Source organism: Pseudorasbora parva, chromosome 8 (genome assembly GCF_024679245.1).
Source record: "Pseudorasbora parva isolate DD20220531a chromosome 8, ASM2467924v1, whole genome shotgun sequence".
NCBI lineage: Eukaryota > Metazoa > Chordata > Actinopteri > Cypriniformes > Gobionidae > Pseudorasbora > Pseudorasbora parva.
In genome coordinates, this window is record NC_090179.1 from 22,844,139 (window position 1) to 22,866,074 (window position 21,936).

At 39.1% G+C, this 21,936-nt stretch overlaps 1 protein-coding gene across 1 annotated transcript in view; it reads left to right on the top strand.

Moving 5' to 3' along the window:
* Positions 1–21,936, top strand: part of frem2b (FRAS1 related extracellular matrix 2b) — a 108,536-nt gene that overhangs the window by 80,636 nt on the left and 5,964 nt on the right. Inside the window, exons 8-22 of the mRNA XM_067450427.1 lie at positions 622–831; positions 948–1,145; positions 1,248–1,412; positions 1,928–2,110; positions 4,243–4,373; positions 4,491–4,646; positions 4,835–5,138; positions 6,213–6,344; positions 7,983–8,314; positions 12,435–12,627; positions 18,319–18,423; positions 18,968–19,095; positions 19,251–19,385; positions 19,749–19,875; positions 19,994–20,181. Coding sequence (XP_067306528.1) covers positions 622–831; positions 948–1,145; positions 1,248–1,412; positions 1,928–2,110; positions 4,243–4,373; positions 4,491–4,646; positions 4,835–5,138; positions 6,213–6,344; positions 7,983–8,314; positions 12,435–12,627; positions 18,319–18,423; positions 18,968–19,095; positions 19,251–19,385; positions 19,749–19,875; positions 19,994–20,181 — 2,687 coding nt within the window. The remainder of the gene's footprint in view (positions 1–621; positions 832–947; positions 1,146–1,247; positions 1,413–1,927; positions 2,111–4,242; positions 4,374–4,490; positions 4,647–4,834; positions 5,139–6,212; positions 6,345–7,982; positions 8,315–12,434; positions 12,628–18,318; positions 18,424–18,967; positions 19,096–19,250; positions 19,386–19,748; positions 19,876–19,993; positions 20,182–21,936) is intronic.

Genomic DNA, 21,936 nt, shown 5'->3' on the forward strand with positions numbered 1-21,936 from the left:
TGCTGAACACAAAAGAAGATATTTGGAAGAATTTTTTAAACCAAGCAGACAGAACAACCATTCACTACCAGTAAGGAAAAAATAGTATGGTAGTGAATGTTTGTTCTATCTGCTTTGTTACAAACATTCTTCAAAATATATTATTTTGTGTTCAGCAGAACAAAGAAACTCATACAGGTTTGGAACAACATGAGGGTGAGTAAATGATGAAAGAATTTTCATTTTTGAGTGAACTATCCCTTTAAAGAACTAAAAATACATAGTAATACATTTACCTTCTGTGGTATTTGTAAATAAAGTAATTTAATTTCAGGCAAAAATAAAATGTCTGTATAGCAAATAAAAAGTTTAAAATATAAGTCTTATGTAAGTTACTCTAAAAAAACAAAACTTACTAGCTAGTAATTACATCTTAAACAGTGCAATAAAATACTGTTAAATCAGAAATGTATTCTTTACCAGTATCAGTATGCTTAATTTATTTTGCTTTATTCAGGGCTGTCCTGTGATACTGAGAGAGGCATTTATTTTCTCATTGTTAATTTACCAGTGAGAGGAAATAGTTTTTTTTTGTCATTGAACAATTTTGACTTACTAACTTTCTGCAAACCTTTAACACAGCTGGTGTGGACTATGTTGGGATTAGTAAGAACCTAGACTTTTCCCCGGGCGTCAACATGCAGACGTTCAAGGTTACGATCCTGGATGACCTGGGACAGCCAGTGCTGGAGGGGCCAGAGAAGTTTGAACTGGTTCTCCGTATGCCCATGAACGGCATATTAGGAGAACCGGGAAAAGCTATGATCTACATCAACGACTCCATCTCAGATTGTAAGTGGTCTTATACTAAACCCCAAAAAGCCTAAATAAAGCCTGCAAAGTCATTCATGTTATCTTAGACAAGACCAAAACAATTTGGGTTTAAATATGAGACTTTTGTTTTTTAGTGCCCAAGGTGCAGTTCCGAGATCCTACATACACGGGTAATGAGAATGACGGACAGATATCTGCTATTGTGTACCGGAGCGGAGATCTGAACTACAAATCAAGCGTGCGATGCTACAGCCGTCAAGGCTCAGCCCAAGTTATGATGGACTTCAACGAGAGGCCAAACACGGACATCTCCACCATCGTCTTTTTACCAGGTCTGTAAGCTATAAAAATGTCTTATTCTGAAAGAACATATTTTACTAAATTATTGTTATATACTTAATAACAACTCTCTCTTGAAACGATTACTTGTGTAGGAGAGGTGGAGAAGCCTTGTGTCCTCATCCTCGTGGATGACACTGAACATGAAGAAGATGAAGAGCTGAGATTGGTGCTGGGAAGCCCCAAGAGTGAGTCTCCGTTTGGGGCCTCAATAGGGGCTCAGAATGAGACACTTGTCAAGATAAAGGATGATGCTGACAGTAAGACCTTTATCTCCTTCTTTCCCACATTTCTGTACCCACTTGTGTTCACTTGCAATTGCTGTAATCTCTCAGAGTCCTAGAAAGTACTTAATTGGCCTAAGAGGAGAAAATGTACTGTTCAGAAATGTAGATTTTAAAGAGAAGATGTACAAAGCGGTAAATCGTTGGTATAATAGTATGCATTATTTCACAATAGATATTTTTAGACAGGATAAAATAGAAAGAATGTAGATTTTAAATGCCCTTTCTATCTGCTAGATACATTTAATAGTTAAATTCATGGTTTTGTCAAACATTTACAAGTTCACTCGCAAATAGATTGCTTAAAATCTAATAGACCTGGACTAAAAGCCACAAAACTCTCATTTTGATTTCATAATTTTTATATTTTAATCACACAATTGATTATCTTATGTTTAATCATCAGTTATGCTGATTGGTCGATATTAGTCTTGAATGAAGTGATAATGCGGTGCTGGCATCTCAACTTTCCCACGATCCTCCTTCCCCAGAGGCCATTATCAGGTTTGGAGCAACCAAGTTCAGTGTCAGTGAACCCAGTGAGTCAGGTCAAATCTCAGTGGTGAGGATCCCAGTCCAGAGGACAGGGGACATTTCCAAAGTGTCTATTGTCCGGGTCCACACAAAGGACGGCTCAGCTTCCTCTGGAGAAGATTACCATCCCATCTCTGAAGGTGGGCTCAAATACAACATCATAGCACAGCTTTGTAAGACAACTCAATGGGGAATTTCACAAGAACAAGAATTTTTAACTTTTAACTGATGCTCCTCAAAGAAAATTAAGATTTGTTTTAATTAGGGCTGGGCAAGTTAACGCATTATTATCGCGTTAACGCATTAATTAATTAACGACGACAATTATTTTATCACGCATTAATGCAGTTATTTATTATAATATTGAAAGGCCGTTGCTCACTGTCTCTGAATACACATACAGACAAACCATTGGTCACAGGAGAATATAGGGCTGTCTGTAGCCTAAGCCAAGGGCTTGGCATTCTTTGTCTTTGTCTCAAAAAAATATATAAAAATAACCAGAAACGCGTGAATTATTCAGATTTTTTGTTGTTTTTATTATATTTAATGTACACTGCGATTGATGAGTGTATCTCTGCCTGAGGCTCACACTGCCTGTCTCTTTGTGAGAGACATTCGTAGAGAAATCAAAACAATTGAGCAGCAATATAAACTCACAGAAGAACCATACTGGGGCAGAACTGAGCTTTTGTAGTTGTTGATATTTATGATTTATGAAAATGTAAATAACACAAGTCGACTTTGCAATCGTGAATTGTGTAGCATGAATGGTGTAGCCTGTTTCAATAAACAAGTAGCCTAATCAATATAAAGTTACTTACATTTTAGATCCAAACAACCTTTTTTTGTTCCATTTCACCCATGATTTCACCGACGAAAATAGTTCCAGAGGAAAGCAACACTCAGTGTTTTGTTACTAAATGATTCAGCATTTGAATGAATCATTTGAATAAACGACTCAATGACTCACTTATGAAGATGATCACTTGCTGTCCCCTATTGACGGTTATGTTTAAAAGTATGATTGCATGTTTAGTTTAGAACATCAATCTTATAAGATTATTTATTGCAGCTGTATTTTTTTGCAGTTTAAATTATTTAATTTGATTGGTAACAGCCTAGTGTTTTTACTATTATAACTGAATTTATTAATCAAATGTAAGAATTTAACAGGAAAGATGATGATGCATACATTTATTAAGATTTTTAAAAAATGGCCTTTATAAAATTAAATAACGCCCTGGGGTGAATATCACAAATATGCATATATATGTACAAATATGTACAAATATGCACAAATATGCACAAATATGCAGATTTAAATCGGCCTATGTAAAAGCTGACAGAACACTGATGAGAATATTACTACAGAATCAATATATGTATACCACCAATTTAATTTAATTTGATTAAATAAATGTTTAAGTTTGATATTTACAAGAAATATTGTATCTTTTACTAACTTTTAACTGCTGTAAAAAGCACCTTATTTGTTTAAAGTGTTTGCAAACCATATGTTATTGCACTTTTGTTCATTTAGCAGCACTTTTGTATTCATTATTGAATTTTGCGCATACTGCGATTAATCACGATTAAACATTTTAATCGTTGCCCAGCACTAGTTTTAATAATTTTTTTATAACAATAAAAGCATATTCCCACCCATATTCACAAGTAGTTATACAAAAAATAGAATAAGATAGAATAAAAAACATGCTGTCATTACTGTATAAAAAGTTTTATGTATTTATACGTCATAGTATTATTTGTCATATGTACCTAATGTATGCTGATTTAAATAAATAAAAAAAATCATAGTAGTCATTTATGATATTTACCTAATTTATGCTGATTTATGAACAACTACTAATATGATTTTCTTTTAAATCAGCATAAATTATGTAAATATAATATTGTGAATAGCTATGAATATACTTTTTCCAATTACATCATTTATTATTTTAAGTTAAAAAAAAAATACATTTATGCATTTGGCAGACGCTTTTATCCAAAGTGACTTACATTGCATTCAAGGTACACATTTAACATTTTTGTCAACTCTTGCTTGCCCTGGGAATCGAACCCATGACCTTGGCGTTGCTAGCGCCATGCTCTACTCATTGAGCTACAGGAAAGCAGGAAAGCAAAAATATTTTATTTATTTACTCTTGTAGCCTACTGTTCAATTCAAAATGGAAACAAACATTTTATTAAGAAAGATATGAGATATTGTCTTTGAAAGATGAAAATGATAATTTCCCAACTGCAGATGTGGAGTTTAAAGAAGGAGAGAGAGAGCACATCATAGAGGTTGAAATCCTGTATGATGGTGTGCGAGAGATGAGAGAGGCCTTCACTGTCCACCTCAAACCTGATGAGAACATGGTAGCAGAAATTCAGGTATTCCCAAATATGCTTGCCCTGAAATATGGAAACAATTGATTTTATCTGACTGTGCTGTATCAGTAGTGTGAGAACCACACTGTGAGCATTATAGCTTGTCTATCAAACCTTCAGGTCACCAAAGCCATCATCTACATCGAAGAGACGAACAGTATGGCTGACGTGACCTTCCCCTCTGTGCCAGTGGTGGTGTCTCTGTTGCAGTACGATGATACAAGTGGGACGAGGCATACTCAGCTAGCCGCAGGATATCCCGTAGTCTGTGTCACGGTAGGTTCACAAAAAATCTCTCTCTCTCTCTCTCTCTCTCTCTCTCTCTCTCTCTCTCTCTCTCTCTCTCTCTCTCTCTCTCTCTCTCTCTCTATATATATATATATATATACATATATATATATATATATATATATATATATATATATAGTATTTATTTATCATATTTATTTCTGTATTTATTATAGTCATGCAACCCCAAGTATCCTGACTTTGACCGGACAGGCTCCATATGTGTTGCTGAGCACATCAATAACACCTTGACCCGGTATCGCTGGTTGGTCAGTGCCCCCACAGGACCTGACGGTGTGACCAGCCCCATGAAGGAGGTGGATTTTGACACCTTCTTCACCTCCTCCAAAACGATCACATTAGACTCAGTGTATTTCCAAGCAGGCTCGCGTGTGCAGTGTGCAGCCCGGGCTGTCAACTCGAATGGGGATGAAGGCCTGGAGCTCACCAGCCCCATAGTTTCCATCAGCCATGAAGACGGTGAGTTTAGTGCGTTATAAATTAGCACTAGTTTTGGAGAATTTATGGGCAGAAAAAGAGAGATTTTCAGATAAAAATTTTTTAGCACTGATTTGATCTTGTAAAAAAAATCTAAAGGTTAGCCTTGCTATGCTACAGTATTGTTTGGGACTTTTGTCATTTCAACAGCATTTTTTTTTTTTGACAGTAATCTCTATGATAATGTTTAAAAGTGTAAGTACATTACATTTTTAATGTCCACTTATAATGTTAGTCAAGGTTTTTTGTACCAAACTGTAGTAATTGAGTTTCCCGTGACCATTTTGAAATATATGGAAGCTTCTTTCCACTACTGAATAAAAAATAACCCCAACCCTGCTGATTTCCCAGCCTGAGAATGATTTGTAATCGTGTTGTACCATACCAGGCTCAAGTGGAAACACAACTGGAAATGTTCCTTACCATTCTAAGAACCGTTCGGCCCGAAGGATGGAAAAGCAGTTGACGTCACTTTGAAGGCCAATTGGCAATTAGCATCACACTGGTTCCTTAAAAAAACATCCCTAAGCTCTTCCCCTTGAGGGAATCCCCACCACCATTTTGTAGTGGGTTCAACTTTATCAAGTGGGTGAGGGACTTTTATATGGACAGACCCTCGACCACTCCTTTTTGACAGGAGCAAGTCTACTCAATATGTACACTTCAGGCAGCTCTATAGACCACAATGCAACACAATTGTGATGTCCCTTCAGATCACGCTTAATTGACCTCTACCCCACTCAACTTTAGTGTATGATGTTGGAGTTCTTTTGAAATTTAACTGCATATTTGTTGTTATTAATTTTGTATTGTTGTCATTTTGGTTTGTGTCATTTTTTTATATGTTCTCTAACAGCCCTAGCACACATATAGGCCAATACAATGGTGCATAAAACAAATTCATTAAAGAAAACATCCTGAATAATAAATCATAACCATAGCGTATTCTAAGTGATCAAGGGCTTAGGGCATTTCACCAGTAATGGGCACTTATACATTTTATGTAATGTTACAATCTCTTTAAGTTGCTGTCGTTTTTCTTCTTTTTGGCATCAGGCATGTGCCAGCCTCGGGTTGTTGGCACGGTCGGAGCGGAGCCTTTCTCTGCCAGACTACGCTACACTGGAGCAGAAGATCCAGACCATCCAAACCTCATTAAACTGACCGTTACCATGCCCCATATTGACGGTCAGTACACCTACTATAGTGTTAGCAGAATCTGCTAATCAGACTTTCTCCAGCATAGCAAAGCTTATACAATGAATAAATAAAATAGTTCTCATTTTTTAATTAATATTCATATTTTAGTACACTTTTTGAATAACTTACCCGCCAATAGGGGGAAGTAAGTGATCGTCTGTTTGTTTTTTTTTTGTTTTTTTTTTACAATTCACTTAAATAGTCCAGTGGTGTGACAGATTGAAAAAAATGAATTAGTCTCACAATTCATATATAAAAATATAGAAGAAAAAATGCTATTTAAAATAGTTTGATCATTTTCTGTGTCAGATCATATCAGTTGAATGTTAGTATTATTTATTTTTATTGTTATATTGTGAATTAGCTTTTATTTTTAACTTTTCATTTAATTTGTATTCGTTTTTTTAAGTTTAAGTTTTTGTGTAGTTTTTTTTATATCTGACATTAGCTCATTTTTGGTACAATTTCACTAACCCTCATGCACAACAGGTTATTTTGGCTCTGCAGTTCTTGTGAATAGCTTTTCTGGATTCTTTTCAAACTAATTAAAGTCATTCACTAAATCCATTGCCAAAGACACCCCTCATACAAGTGACTCAAATGTTCATTTGATGTCAGCTGACTCGGCTCATTCAAAAATTCAAACATTCACTGTGATGACCCCCAATTTTTAAGAAAAACCCTTACGATTACAGGCCAATCTCAAATGTACCTCAAGGTGTTCCTCAAGGTTATGTTCTTGGTCCACTACTGTTCATCATACACATGCATATTACAATTTCCTTCTGATGACTGAATGATGCTGAATGCTGATGACATTCAAATGTACCTTACCATATAGTAAAAGGCCATCCCTGCCTTCCTGCTGCATGTATCAGGGATATCAAGCATTGAATGCCCCTGAATTTCCTTAAATTAAATAATACCAAACCTGAAATATTGATGATTGGTTCTGCTACCTCACTTAAAAGGATGTACCCTGTCCTTTGATATTGATGGAATTCACGTTAAGCCTTCTTCCTCTGTCTGTAATCTTGGTGTTTGACTCAACTCTATCTTTTGCCTCTCATGTTTCTTCTGTTGTTATCTAGCTGATGCTGGAATCTTAACTCAAGCATTAATCACATCATGTCTGGATTGCAATGCTCCATTTCTTGGTCTGCCCAAAAAACTTATTACAAGATTACAGTATGTTCCAAACTCAGCAGCAGGAGTTTCTCAGTAATGAGACAGACGATCTGCTCACATTACTCCTCTACTTCATGATCTTCACTGGCTTCCCGTGGCATCACATATTCACTTTAAGATATAACATTTAAGGCTTTAAATGGTCTTGCACCTCCATGTCTGACTAATCTACTACTACTGTCTTGCCTGGTCCCTTAGATCATCTGAGCTTGGTCTTTTGTCCATTCCGCATTTTCTGTTGTCCACTGTAGGTGGAAGATTGGTGTTAATAATCCTAAATGATGGAATTCACTATTTAATATATATTTTGGATAATGTGGCATTATGTTGCCATATGTTTTTGCAATGTGTGTTTTTAAATAATTGTAATTTTAGTTAACAATAACAACACTGATCAGTTACATCCATCTTAAATCATCTGCCTTATTCCCTTGTTAGGTATGTTACCTGTAGTCTCCACTCGGCCACTTTCCAACTTTGAACTGACCCTTAGTCCAGACGGCACGCGTGTAGGAAACCATCGCTGCTCCAACCTGCTGGACTACACAGAGGTGCAGACACGCTACGGTTTCATCACCGACGTCACCCGCAATCCAGATGCCATAGGTGGGACTGCACCCTACCAGTATAGCACGACCCTCAGGGGCCAAAACACCCTACGATTCTACCGAAACCTTCATCTGGAGGCGTGCTTGTGGGAGTTTGTCAGCTACTATGACATGTCTGAATTGCTCAACGATTGTGGAGGGACCATTGGGACTGATGGACAGGTGAGGAAAAATAAGAAAATTAATCTTTTCTACTCATATTTTATCATGCCTTTAAAAATAAAAAGTGAAAAACACCACCATTCAAAAGGTTATTTACCAAGGATGCAAGTTAGTTTACCCAAAAGTTAAATTACACCATGATTTACTCACCCTTAAGCCATCTTATGTGTATAGGACATTTTTCTTTCAGATAAATACAATCAGAGTTATATTAAAAAAAAATGTCCTGGCTAATCTAAGCTTTATAATGGCAGTGAATGGCAGCCCAAATTGAAGCCTAAAATTTGAAGCCTAAAAAAGTGTGTCTATCCATTATAAAAGTTCTCTATATTTAAATTCTGTATACAACTTACAAACTTTAAAGCCTCTCGCAGTTCAAAACCCTTACACTACATGCAACGTCATCATCGCACCAGTTATGCTTTTTCTGTACGTTGAATATGGAAGGTGGTTTGCCAGAAGCTAAATATTTTACTTTATTACATGTTAAATGTGGATATTTTTCTTACACAAAGCGTTGCTAACAATGTGGAGTGAACCAAATCGTAAGGGAACAGTTATTTTAAATGGTAATAATATCTGACAACTGTACTCTTTTTACTGTATCTTTTCATCAACTAATCTAATTTAAGAATGTATGTTGTGCCCTTAAAGCACCTAACATGTGTCTATCTCTGTTTTGTTTCAGCGTCAATTTAGGAATGTTTTTAATATTTTTCAAGGTTTAGACTCTTTCTCTTGATATAGCCTATGGGTTTACAGTCTTTGCCAAACATATGAAAGAAAAGATTTCACAGTTGTGAGATCAGATCAGTTGTTCTGTGGCTTACCGTCTTAGCTTATTTGCAGGGACGCCATGAAAAGTTTTAAGGGGGGTATGCAAGACAGAATTTTGGACCCCCTTCTTCCAGATGAATGTTTTACAAGTAACAAAATAAATATAAAACCTATCAAACGGCACTGAACACCAAAAGCTTAAACACAAACGGAATAACGGAATAACACTTTTAAATATACAGTCTTATTATACATTTAAAAAAGTACTGGTAGCCAGTAAAGTTAAAGGGTTAGTTCACCCAAAAATGAAATTTATGTCATTAATGATTCACCCTAATGTCTTTCCACACCCGTAAGACCTCACACTATACTGTCCATGTCCAGAAAGATAATAAAAACATCTACTAACTAACTGATGTCACATATGGACTACTTTGATGATGTTTTTATTCCCTTTCTGGACATGGACAGTATAGTGTGCATACACTTAGATACGCTCTCGGACTAAATATAAAATATCTTAAACTGTGTTCCGAAGATAAACGGAGGTCTTACGGGTGTGGAACGACATCATTAATGACATAAATTAAATTTTTGGGTGAACTAACCCTTCAAGACCTTCTTGTTCTAAACTTTTTAGACATAAAAATAAGACACAATAACATTTTAAAAGTCTTGTTTTCATGCTTGCCCATTTCTCTGACATTTCATCAAAGGGTGTGGAATGCGCAATTGCATGCTCTACTGATATGCCAAATCGGATTTGGTCCATTGTGTATCGCAGATCATTGTTTATAAGTTTTAGTTTACTGAATGACCTCTTTGGAGAATCCACTGTGACAGGCATGGAACACTAAATCCAACAACCAAATTTGGAAACAATGATTAAATGTTTCTCAGAAGAATAAAGTTTTGCTTTTCAAAAGTTTTGTGGTTTTGCACCCACACAGAAGTTCAATTACACAACAGACTTCTTGAAGTAGGTATTTCGACACATCCTGAGACCAACAGTCATATCTAGTATGGGTTTCCCGATTCGTAAGGGAAACTTTCATTCTTTTAACGTCTTCATCCCTACTTTCGCTTTTGTGCTCTTGACAGGCGCTTCTTTCCATCCAGCATTCTTTTTTTGGGTGTTTAACATCAAGCGCTGTATTTTAAAGGGATGAGGGAGTGTGCTATATGCACTTCCTACTTTCTATAATTCACAGGTCTTCATTTTATTTTACTACAATATTATTAGTTAACGTTTTTGTGTATGTAGGGGAAAAATTATTATATATTATATTATTATTATATTGTCCAAAGTTGTGATTTGGGGCCCTCTAGTGTCCTGGGTCCATATTCCTGGCACATTCTGCACCCCCTGTAAAGGCACTGAGCCTACCTCTAGTTTAAGCAGCCCACTTTTTGTCTTTCGTCCACAATGAGTCAAAACTGACCTTTAGATCATAAAAAGTTTCTGTTTTCTGTTCTTCCCTTTAAACAGCTAGCTGGGCAATGGTAGCCCTTAAAACAAACCTTAGACAACTGTTTACATGCCTGTTTGAGCCAGTCGTTCATCTTCACCATGGACACAGGCTCTGTTGGTTTACTCTGCAGTTTATTAAAGTGGACTCGTGTCATTAAACAGGAATGGATGAGTGTAGCTACAGGCCACATTCAAGTTTGGTGAAGTCGAACTGTGAAGTATTCCAAAACACATTCTTGGGGACTTAGCAGTTAGCAGACTATGCTGCAGTGCTTCACAACTAAACATAAATAAATAAATAAATAATAATAATAATTTTTAAAAAAACGTCTCAGTTACGTATGTAACCCTCGTTCCCTGAAGGAGGGAACGGAGACGTACGTCGAACGTGACCGACTAAAAGGGAAACTAATTTATTTTTAATTTGAGTTTACTGAATATCTTTTAGGATAATTTTATTCTTATTCTAGTAAAAAAAAAAAATGATTCTGACTGTTAATATGATTTTAAAAGCATCAATTAGTCATTTCTTTCTAGGGAACAGATGAGGCTTGCATTTAACTTAAAGCAAGAGCAACAGCATTATCACCTGGTGCCACATATGTAATAAAGCCATTTTAAAAGCCTTTTGTTTCTCTTAACATAATTAAGATTTTTATTTGTCAACCAAAGTATATGTGTAAAAATCTAAAGAAGTTTAATTCTCATATGCTAACTAATTTTAGACAGTTTACCTAACAATCATATTATCATACTGTTGTCATTTGTTTTTCTTTCGTTATTAAACGTTCTTTGTAGGTTCTTTTTTGTAACCAAAAACTAATAATTTAAAAAAGTTTAAGGAAGGTTTTGTGTGTGTGTTTGTGTGTGTGTGTGTGTGTGTGTGTGTGTGTGTGTGTGTGTGTGTGTGTGTGTGTGTGTGTGTGTGTGTGAAACCCATGTTTCCTGTGATGGGTAGGTTTAGGGGCAGGGGCAGTGTAGGGGGATAGGATGTACAGTTTGTACAGTATGAAATCCATTACGCCTATGGAAAGTCCCCATAAAACATGGAAACACGACATGTGCGTGCGTGTGTGTGTGTGTGTGTGTGTGCGCGTGCGTGCGTGCGTGCGTGCGTGCGTGTGTGTGTGTGTGTGAGCCTGTTTATGTGGTTTATGAGGACACAAATTTGTATAACTACATGGGTATTACACTGGTATTACACTATAAATGTGGTTTATGAGGACACAAATTTGTATAACTACATGGGTATTACACTGGTATAACACTATAAATGTGGTTTATGAGGACATATCAAATGTCCTCATAATTCGAATGGCCATAAAAACATACTAAATGATGTTTTTTGAGAAAGTAAAAATGCAGAATGTTTCCTGTGATGGGTAGGTTTAGGGGCAGGGGCAGTGTAAGGGGACAGAAAATACGGTTTGTACAGTATAAAAACCATTACGCCTATGGAGAGTCCCTGTAAACCACATAGACCAACATGTGTGTGTGTGTGTGTGTGTGTGTGTGTGTGTGTGTGTGTGTGTGTGTGTGTGTGTGTGTGTGTGTGTGTGTGTGTGTGTGTGTGTGTGTGTGTGTGTGTGTGTGTGTGTGTGTGTGTGTGTGTGTGTGTGTGTGTGTGTGTGAGAGACAACCCATAGAACCTATACAGAACTTTCTGTGGGTTTTATTTTAATACCTATTAATTGACCTTCCCATAATGTTGCTGGAAGTTTTTTTGTGACAACAGAAGGAGAACCTTTATGTATTCATATGCATTGTATATTTATTTTTATAATAAAAAATAGGATGTTCATTCTGGGTAGGTTCTGAAAATTGTTAACTGGGTAGTTACTATTATAGTATTTACCTTTCTGTCCTATGTAGGTGCTGAATCTGGTGCAGTCTTATGTGACCCTGCGTGTGCCCCTGCACGTGTCATACGTGTTCCATTCACCTGTCGGCGCTGGGGGTTGGCAGCATTTTGACCTGCAGTCTGAGCTGCGTCTCACTTTTGTTTATGATACTGCCATCTTGTGGAGAGATGGCATTGGTAGTCCACCAGAGGCTGAATTACAAGGCAAGACAGCACGTTTTCTATACATTACTATTTTAAATATAATTTATTCCTGTAATGCAAAGCTGAATTTTCAGCATCAATACTCCAGTCTTCAGTGTCACATGGTCTTTCAGAAACCATTCTAATATGCTGATTAAGTGCACAAGAAACATTTATGTTGAAAACAGAGAGAAGAGACAATGTGGGAATGCCCCTGCGTTATTGTGTTGTGAAGCGCAAATGAAATCAGTCAATCAGTCAACAGAACGTCATTAGCGGGTGATGTCATGATCAGGAAACTATAAGTGAATCATGGCAAGCAAACAGCAGTTCAGTTCCCACCCGTGAGTAAATGACAGTACTTTTATTTCATCACAGGTGAGGATACACACGTGTGTTGTTTGTATGGGAGCGGCGCATGCCCAGTCAGCCCTTGAGGGGGCTGATTGTGAGCGGCTATCTTTGAGAATACTCTGCTCGCGCTGGTTATTTCTGCATGTGTTCCCCACGTTTCGGGTCCTGCTTCTGGTAAGACAGAGTGGTGGCTTAGATTGTGGGGCACTCAGATGTATCTGGCAGAAGGGTTTGAGATGGGTCCAGCCCTCACCTGCCAGGTCCTGCTTTATCTCAGGGTTTGGAAGTACGCTTTGCGCTTTGAGGCACCGGTACTGCGTCACGGTTAAATCTGAAAGAAATTAAAGATAAACATAAGAGCTTTCTTCTGGACACCCGTTCTCTTCTCATGCCCTTTTCAAGGTCTCTGTCACCTTGGACGTCTCAGGGGGTCGTTCTGCCAACCCCATCACCTCTTGTGCTTTGGGGTGCAGCAGTCTCTAGCAACTGGTGGCTTTTTGGCTTTTTTATGTTGAATTACATAGACGGCTGGTTGATTCTAGCTCAATCAGAGCACATGGCAGTTCGGCATTGAGATGGTGTTCTTCTTGCCATAGACTGTAAAAAAATATGGACGACTCGACATCATCAGTTTTCGCTTGCCAGATTTGAAGCTTTGAGGCGGCCTGCATGGCGCTGACATCTTGGGACAGAGTCTGCGCAGTAGATATTTCGGGACCGGAGTTGCGCAGTAGAGAGCAGGAAGTAGAGCAGGAAGTACAGCTGCGATATCAAAAGCCCGCCCACACTCTCACAGATGCAGAACAATTAATTATGTTGGTGTGAAATAAACAGTTATGGAAATGTAGAAATGAAAGCTAAAGCTCCAATCTGCTCTTAAAAATCCCGAAAAAAGTCTGTTAGTGCCTCAGTGACAACTTCACTCAGAGAAGACGTCGATCTCAGCTGTCAATCATGACGTCACACCCCCGGTTTTTATAGCATCAGATAACTAAGTAAAACTAAACTTATTTTAAAAACGAACACTTGAAATGAAATGCCTTCAATGATAACTGCCTTCAGTGACATAAACTAACTTTTGGGAAAAAATATTTGAGGTGTAATTTTATTGTTTAGTTTGCCTCGCGTCCATTAGAAAACACAGAGGGGCGGCTATACTGGGACCGGCCACCGGGGGGGCGATCGAGGCACGGAAGCTTCAGTATCTGAGAGGGAGACTGCAGGCTTGGTTCTTGCACATATGAGGAAATTGAGGTTAAGGCTCAACATCAAGAAAAGTGTGCTTCTTCCAGCTCAGAGAACCATTTTTTTTTTAATGGCAAGTCTCTCTCCTGCTTGTGTCGCTTTAATTCTCCTATTAAAAAATGTGTTTATGAGGTCTTAGTTATTTGTATAAACTATAATACTGATCTGCAACCATTGTTGCTATACAATAAATTAAAATAAGCTGATAACATCACAGTTTTCTCTTGAACGACACAGCCAAATCAAATTTCTGTACAGCTGAATCAAAAATTTCTGTACAGCCAAATCAAATTTTGTTGCAATATTGTCCTGTTTAACACTGTGAAGCTGCTTTGAAACAATCGTCATTGTAAAAGCACTATATAAATGAAAGCTTTAGCATAAGTTCTGCTGGGAAGACTTAATTGTTATGTCACTTCAACTTCTATCTATCCAATCACATTCTAATACTTGGGTATAAAAGATCGTTACTTACTAATGTTTGAGTTTGCAGATGCTGACACCCCAATTCACTGCCATCCTCCCCACCACCTCCAAGTCAAATCCTTCCCTACTCCACCCCACAACCACCAGGATGATCCCTTCCATACCTCACGGGGAGGGGGGTCGGCTGTGACCTCTGCCTTCATCTTCAGGCAGGATATGCAAAGTCTGTACCCTCTGATTGCGAGCTTGCTGGGTTGTTAATAAATTGATAATTGTCACAGTATTTATTCTCCCGAGTCTTTATGGCAGAACCATAGTTAGTCACTGTCAAAAAATTCCAAAAGATGCTGGGCCACATGGCAGGCTGTGTCCAACCTGATACCTTTTGGCCTGCTGTACATAAGGTCCCTGCCATGCTGGCTCAAAACCAATGGGTTCTCCCTGAGGGGAAACCCGCTTCGCATGATCAAGGTCACGTGGTGATGCTTACGTGCCTTGATTATTTGGAAAAAACCTAGATTTTTTCCCAAGTCCCTGTGTTGGGGGCTCCTTGTCATTGGATAACGCTAACTAGGGGTGTAAGGGTACACAAATCTGACGGTTCGGTACGTACCTCGGTTTTGAAGTCACGGTTCGGTATGATGTCGGTTCAGCAGTTTTACAAAATTGCTTTTTATTTATTTTTATTCAACAGTGGTATATATACTGAAAAAAAATGTGTCTGTCCTTAAATTAATTCAATCATAACTAAAATTTTCTTAAAGATAATGATCTAAACTATACAGGGAGTCCTTACTTAGGCTACACATTGTAATATTAAAGGTTAACAACAGAGCTTTTAAACTATTAGCCTCAATTCAGTTATTTATTTTTAGATATAATAATCAACACTCATTAACTTCAACTTTATTAACATAATTCTAAAAATTTCTAAATTTTTTCTAAAATTTTCTAAAAATTTTTTTTTTTTTGAATTCGTTGTTGAAATATAATAATTTATACACGGCTGTGAAATCATGAAAGATTTATTTAAACATGCATTAAATAAACAAGACATCACTAACAGGTTAAGTAGAATATAATGAATATATAGGCTAATATAGTGCATATTTTTTATTTTTTTATTTTTATTTATTAATAATAAAACTAACAACTAACAGCATATGAACTAACAACTGCGGGGTGGACATTGAATGAATAGCCTGAGGTAAATGTGATGCTACGGGACATTGTTCTCAAGCTGTTGTCTTTCCGCGGTTGAAACATCAATTGAGCGATTACACGATATTATACATTTCCTTAAGTTGTAATGCATCCTCAACATACCTTAAGAGATTGTAACACAGTTCGTAGATGGGAAGGAAGGAGGCGGGAACCGGCGAACGTTCAACAACTTTATTCAAAATAAATAAACAAAACGAAAGTAAAACCGCGGGCAGCCCCTCACGGACGACTGCCCGCAAATACCCACTAAATAAAACGTGGGCAGCCCCTCACGGACGACTGCCCACAAAAACATAATAAACCATAAACAAAACTCAACATAAAGTCCAGGCCTGGTCCTCTCTCGTCTTCCGCAGCCCTTGCCTCTCCTTTTATGCCCCCGTCACATGGCCACGAGACGAGAACGGTGTGCCATGCAGCTGGCACTCGTCAACACTAATCACCGGCCCGCTCTCGCGGTCCCTCGCCCCGCTGCCTGTCACACCACAGAGATATTAATTCATGTTTATTCTTTGGAAGACAGGATCGCGTTCACTCGCGCACCGCCGCCGTTTGAACGGACACTTACTATACTGTGATTAGTCATCTCACATTAAAGTGCGTCAAAACAGCATTTATCGTTTTAATTTTGTGATGAAATGGACTGAATACATAATATGTTCGCGCCGGGACTCAGATTATTCTGCGCTTAAAACAAGCCGACTGTTAAAGATTGCATTCGTACAGTTCAGTACACACGTGCACCGAAACGAAAGACCTGTACCGAAACGGTTCGGTACGAATATGTGTACCGTTACACCCCTAACGCTAATGACAATGGGGTGATCATGAGGTGTCGCTCAGCTCAAGGTCTGGGGAGGGTCTATCATCTCTCCTGGCACATAAATCAACTGGAAATTATGGCTGTTTTTCTAGCACTCAAACAGTTCCTCACAGACCTGAGGGGTCATCATGTGCTTGTTCGTACAGAAAACACATCGGTGGTTTCTTACTGTGGGCGGCAGTGGCTCAGTGGTTCATGTAGGTTGTCTACAAACCAGAAGGTTGGTGGTTCAATCCCCGGTTCCACCTGACCAAGTGTCGAAGTGTCCATGAGCAAGACACCTAACCCCAGCTGCTCCCGACGAGCTGGATGGCGCCTTACATTGCTGACATCGCCGTCGGTGTATGAATGGGTGAATGCTTTGGATAAAAGCGCTATATAAATGCAAAACCATCAAGGGGTTCTGCAGTCACATCACCTATATAAACTGGTTTACCAGATCATACTGTAGGTCCAGTGAGGGCAGTTTATATCCTTGGGCAACAAAACCAGAGAGCAGGTGTCCTGTCAAGTCAGGGGTTGAGGCCCAGGGAATGGAGTTTCCACCCCAAGGTGGACGAACTCCTGTGGGAGAAGTTTGGTCGGGCAGAAGTGTAGACCTTTTCGCATCTCTAGAGACGACAAACTGTCGACAGTGGTTCTCCCTTACTCTTCAATAAACTCTATTCCCCCCGATCGCGCTACTACCAGGAGTTCTGGAGACGGTTTGCTGGGATGGGGCACTTGTAGCACCATTCTGGCCAGCCCAAGTATGGTTCTCGGACCTTCTGTTCCTCCTTGACAGCTCTCCCTTCAAGGTTTTGGTCAGGAGGGACCTGTTGTGCCAAGCAGGGGTACAATCTTTCAACCTCATCCAGAGTTATGGAAACTGTGGGCTTGGCCCCAATAAGGGGGCTCATCTCATAGAATCAGGTCTCTTAGCCAAGGTTGTTGAGACCATACTCCAATCCAGAGCTCCTTCCATGAGGAAACTGTATGACCTGAAGTGAAGTGTCCCTTCATGGTGTGGAGAGTGCCAGCTGGACTCAGTTAACTGTCCTGTTGGTACAGTGCTGGAATTTCTGCAGGAGCGTTTCTCTGCAGGGTTATCCCCCTCCATGTTAAAGTTGTATGTGGCGGTCATAGCTGCTTACCAAACTCCTTTGGGTTGTGGATCTTTAGGAAGAGACCCTCTGGATACTCGTTTCCTCTGTGACACTTTAAGACTGAGACCTGCACAGCGCACAAAAGTGTCAGCTTGGGATTTGACCATTATATTGGAAGGCCTTGCTGCAGCTCTCTGGTATAGTATAGGTGACGTCACCTGCCTAAGATGTCCCATCTCTCCATTGTACTGATTTCATACGTGCGTCACGATGCAATCACGCAGAATTTTCCACAGCATCCCACGGTACAGCATTGGTGCAGTTCTCTTCGGGGAACAGGGTGAATTCAGTGGATTCTTTGATAAATAGATAAGCAAAAGAACCGGATTTATTTAAAATATAATTTCTTTGTAACAACCTACAAGTCTTAACTGTTACTTTTTTATAAATGTAATGCATAATGGCTAAACAACAAAAAATCTCACTGATCTGAAACTTTTGTATAGTTGTGTATATGGATTTTTTTAATAATGTAGATTATATATATTTTTCTAGGTGCTCTCTATCCTACAAGCATGCGCATAAATGAACAAGGCCGTTTGGTTGTCAACTTCCGTACAGAAGCACGTTTCAGGGGGCTCTTCGTCACAGCACATTCAGGTGTGTTATTAAGCAATATAACAGGTATAATTGTTTTTCATTAAGATTTTTTCCCGCAGGTTCATGAAAACAATTACAAACAGAATATATATATATATATATATATATATATATATATATATATATATATATATATATATATATATATATATATATATATATATATATATATATATATATATATATATACATTTTGAATATAGAAAATTAAGCTTATTTTTTAGAACCGGCTATTATGACTGAAATTTGAATTACTGTAATTCAGCTAAAATAAAGAATTGTACCTTTAATTAACAGTTGCACATATAGTATGAATAAAAATCTGATCGTAAAATTGGTACAAAAAACATTATTGATATTCATAAATGTAATGTTTGATTTTTTTTATTATTATTAATATTTTATTGTTCATTTGTTCATTTTTAGTTTTCTTTTGATTTGGGGATGAATTATGTCCCTTTAATGGGTAGTTTACCGAAATGTGTAATGATGAGGCAGTGTCATGTGATATTGTGTTCAATCTGAATAATTCCTGTCAACACAGCCTCCCTTATGACTTCCATGGTCATGTGTGCGGACCACCCTGGGCTGACCTTTAACCTTAGCTTGGTGAGAAGTGAGCCAACATACAACCAGCCGATGCAGCAGTGGACCTTCATCTCTGACTTTGCTGTAAGTCTTTAGGGTGCCTGGTTGCAGATGTAGAAATGACATTTTTCTGCATCCAATTCAAAATCTGCTCTTGATAGTATATGTTCACGATGGCATTTATCATTATTGGGTCTATTACTGTCTCTCATGATAAGTGTTGAAATACTTTCCTCCAGGTGAGGGATTACTCAGGAACTTACACAGTGAAACTGGTTCCCTGCACGGCTCCTCCCAGTGTCGAGTACAGCTTCCGTCCTGTCTGCCACCCGAGAGAGCCAATTACATTTGATCTGGACATACGCTTCCAACAGGTCATTACTCAATCATAAGCACTCATCAAAGGGTTCACATCAGTACCTGTATAGCCGAGCTCAGAGTTTTCCCCTCCCTCCACCCCCCATCCCCCCTCTCTCTCTCTGTGTGTGTGTGTGTGTGTGTGTGTGTGTGTGTGTGTGTGTGTGTGTGTGCCCTTATTTATATTACATTGTGGGGACCAAATGTCCCCATAAGGATAGTAAAACCTGAGATAACCTACATTGTGGGGACCAGCCAGCGGCTTATAAAGCCTTATTCAAAAGGCTTATAAATCATACAGAATGAGTTTTTTTGAGAAAGTAAAAATGCAGAATGTTTCCTGTTTTCATGGAAAGTAATGCTCATGTCTTTCTCTTTAGGTGAGTGATCCAGTGTCAGCAGAGTTCAGTCTTAACACACAGATGCTCCTACTGTCAAAGAGGACTCTCTGGTTGTCAGACGGCTCCATGGGCTTCGGTCAGGAGAGTGATACAGCTTTCTCAGAGGGTAAAATGATCAAAACAACACTTCATTCATTTGTGCTTTGATCCTGTGACCATAAAAAAGATTTTGAGAATTGAGGTATGAAACCTCTCAATAATTAAAGGCTGTTGCTTTTCTCTAGGAGATGTCATCTACGGCCGTGTAATGGTAGATCCTGTTCAGAATCTTGGAGACTCGTTCATCTGTAACATTGAGAAAGTGTTCCTGTGTACAGGGGCGGATGGATACATCCCAAAGTATAATCCTGACCACTTTGAGTATGGCTGCCTAGCTGATTCACCGTCTCTTTTGTACCGATTCAAGATAATTGTAAGTATAGACTCACTTCTAGATTATAAATCAAAGGCAAATTATGTAGACAGCAAAGACAACAGGCAATTTTGAAAGGTGTTCAGGGGGGGAAATACTTACCTAAAGTAGTTACAATTAATCAAATTTAGAAAGCTTTTGCAGATGCAGAATGGAATTAAACATTGCAAGTTTTCTATCAATATATTTCTCATGTCTGTGAGCCAAGTAGCACAAGATGAGTTTCGTTTAATTTTTTGTGACGCGTTCCAGTACACGGAGACCGAGACCGAGATGGCAGAAAGCGCATCATTGTTTGTTTTCTTTATTTTACAACAGCACAATTTGTTACCGTGAGTTTGCACAAATGAAAGTAAATCCTTCAGTTTCGAATGATTTATTAGCCAAAAATTATGGAGCATTTTTAAGTTGTTTCCTCTGTTATCAGAAAAAAAGTGATCGCACCGGCATGTCCACACACTCCGCACAAGCACTTGGATATGTGCCTAATAATAGCACACATTTATCTAGGTTAACATTAGAGAGTGTGGCCAACTTAGTTGCGTGTTTCAAATGATAAGCAATACTTGAGGTTGATGGAGGATAAACGAACATTTGGTTCCCTTTCGGGGAACTCGAGCTGCGTCGAAACGCTGTGAGAACGCCTCTGCGTAAATGCGTTGTGAAGCGCGTGTATAACCAATCCATCGGGAGATCGATCGTCGCCGACGTGATGACGTCATCGACCGGAGACTATAAAAGGTCCGTGAACACAAACAGGAACTAGCTTCTGTGCCTTCAGTAAGCGATCTGTGTGAACCTGTCTGTCTATTTGGTGTTTTTGTCTGTCCATTAGAGAGAATTTTCCACCTTTGTTAAATATATCTGATATGTATTTTATAACATAAAGAGAAAAAGGAGATTATGGCGAGTGAACAGCATTTCACAGTGTGTTCATCCCTGCCCTCAAAATATATATATTGCGTGTGGGAAACACACTCATTGTGTATGGCTGTTTGGGAGCGCAGCACGCTCAGGCAGCCCTTGAGGGGGCCGCTTGCAAGCATTTTTTGAGCGGCTTCCGTTAAGAATGCTGCGCTCCCGCCGGGCACTCTTCGAGGAGGGTGCTTCGGCTCGTGTTCCCCGCGGCTCGGTCCCGCTGCTGCCGAGGCAGAGCGGTGGCTTCAGTTGTGGGGTTCACACATGGACTTTACAGAGGGGTTTGAGACGGGCCCAGCCTTATCTCAGCCCTCACCTGTATCGTCCAGTGTCTCGTCTCGGGGTTTGGAAGCCCGCTCTGCGGTCTCTTCCTCCCCGGGCGGGGCACCGGTGCTCCAACTATCCAGCTCTGAGGAGGTGGACGTTGAGAGCATCGCGACTGAAGACTCGCCACTTCAGTCACCCGCTAGTGAGTTGAGGTTCTCACAAGAGCTGTGGCCACGTTAAATATAAAAATAAAAAACGACTGGCTGGTGGAAATATCTGAATCCCATCGAAATCAGAGAAAACGAAATTAGATGAGCGATTCCTGCCCTCTCGTGCAAAGCATCAACGTCCTGCCGTTCTTCCCTGACCTGCACACCGAGGTGTCTAGGTCATGGAGGAAACCGGTATCATATAGAGTGTTCAGCCCACATACATCTGCATATAGTAATATATTTGGGCTGAGACACTATGGTTATGGGGCGATGCCGAAGATCGAAGAGACGCTTGCGAGCTATCTCTCGCCTTCAGCTGCATCGTCCCTGGCATTTCCCCTCCGAAGGAAATCGGTGC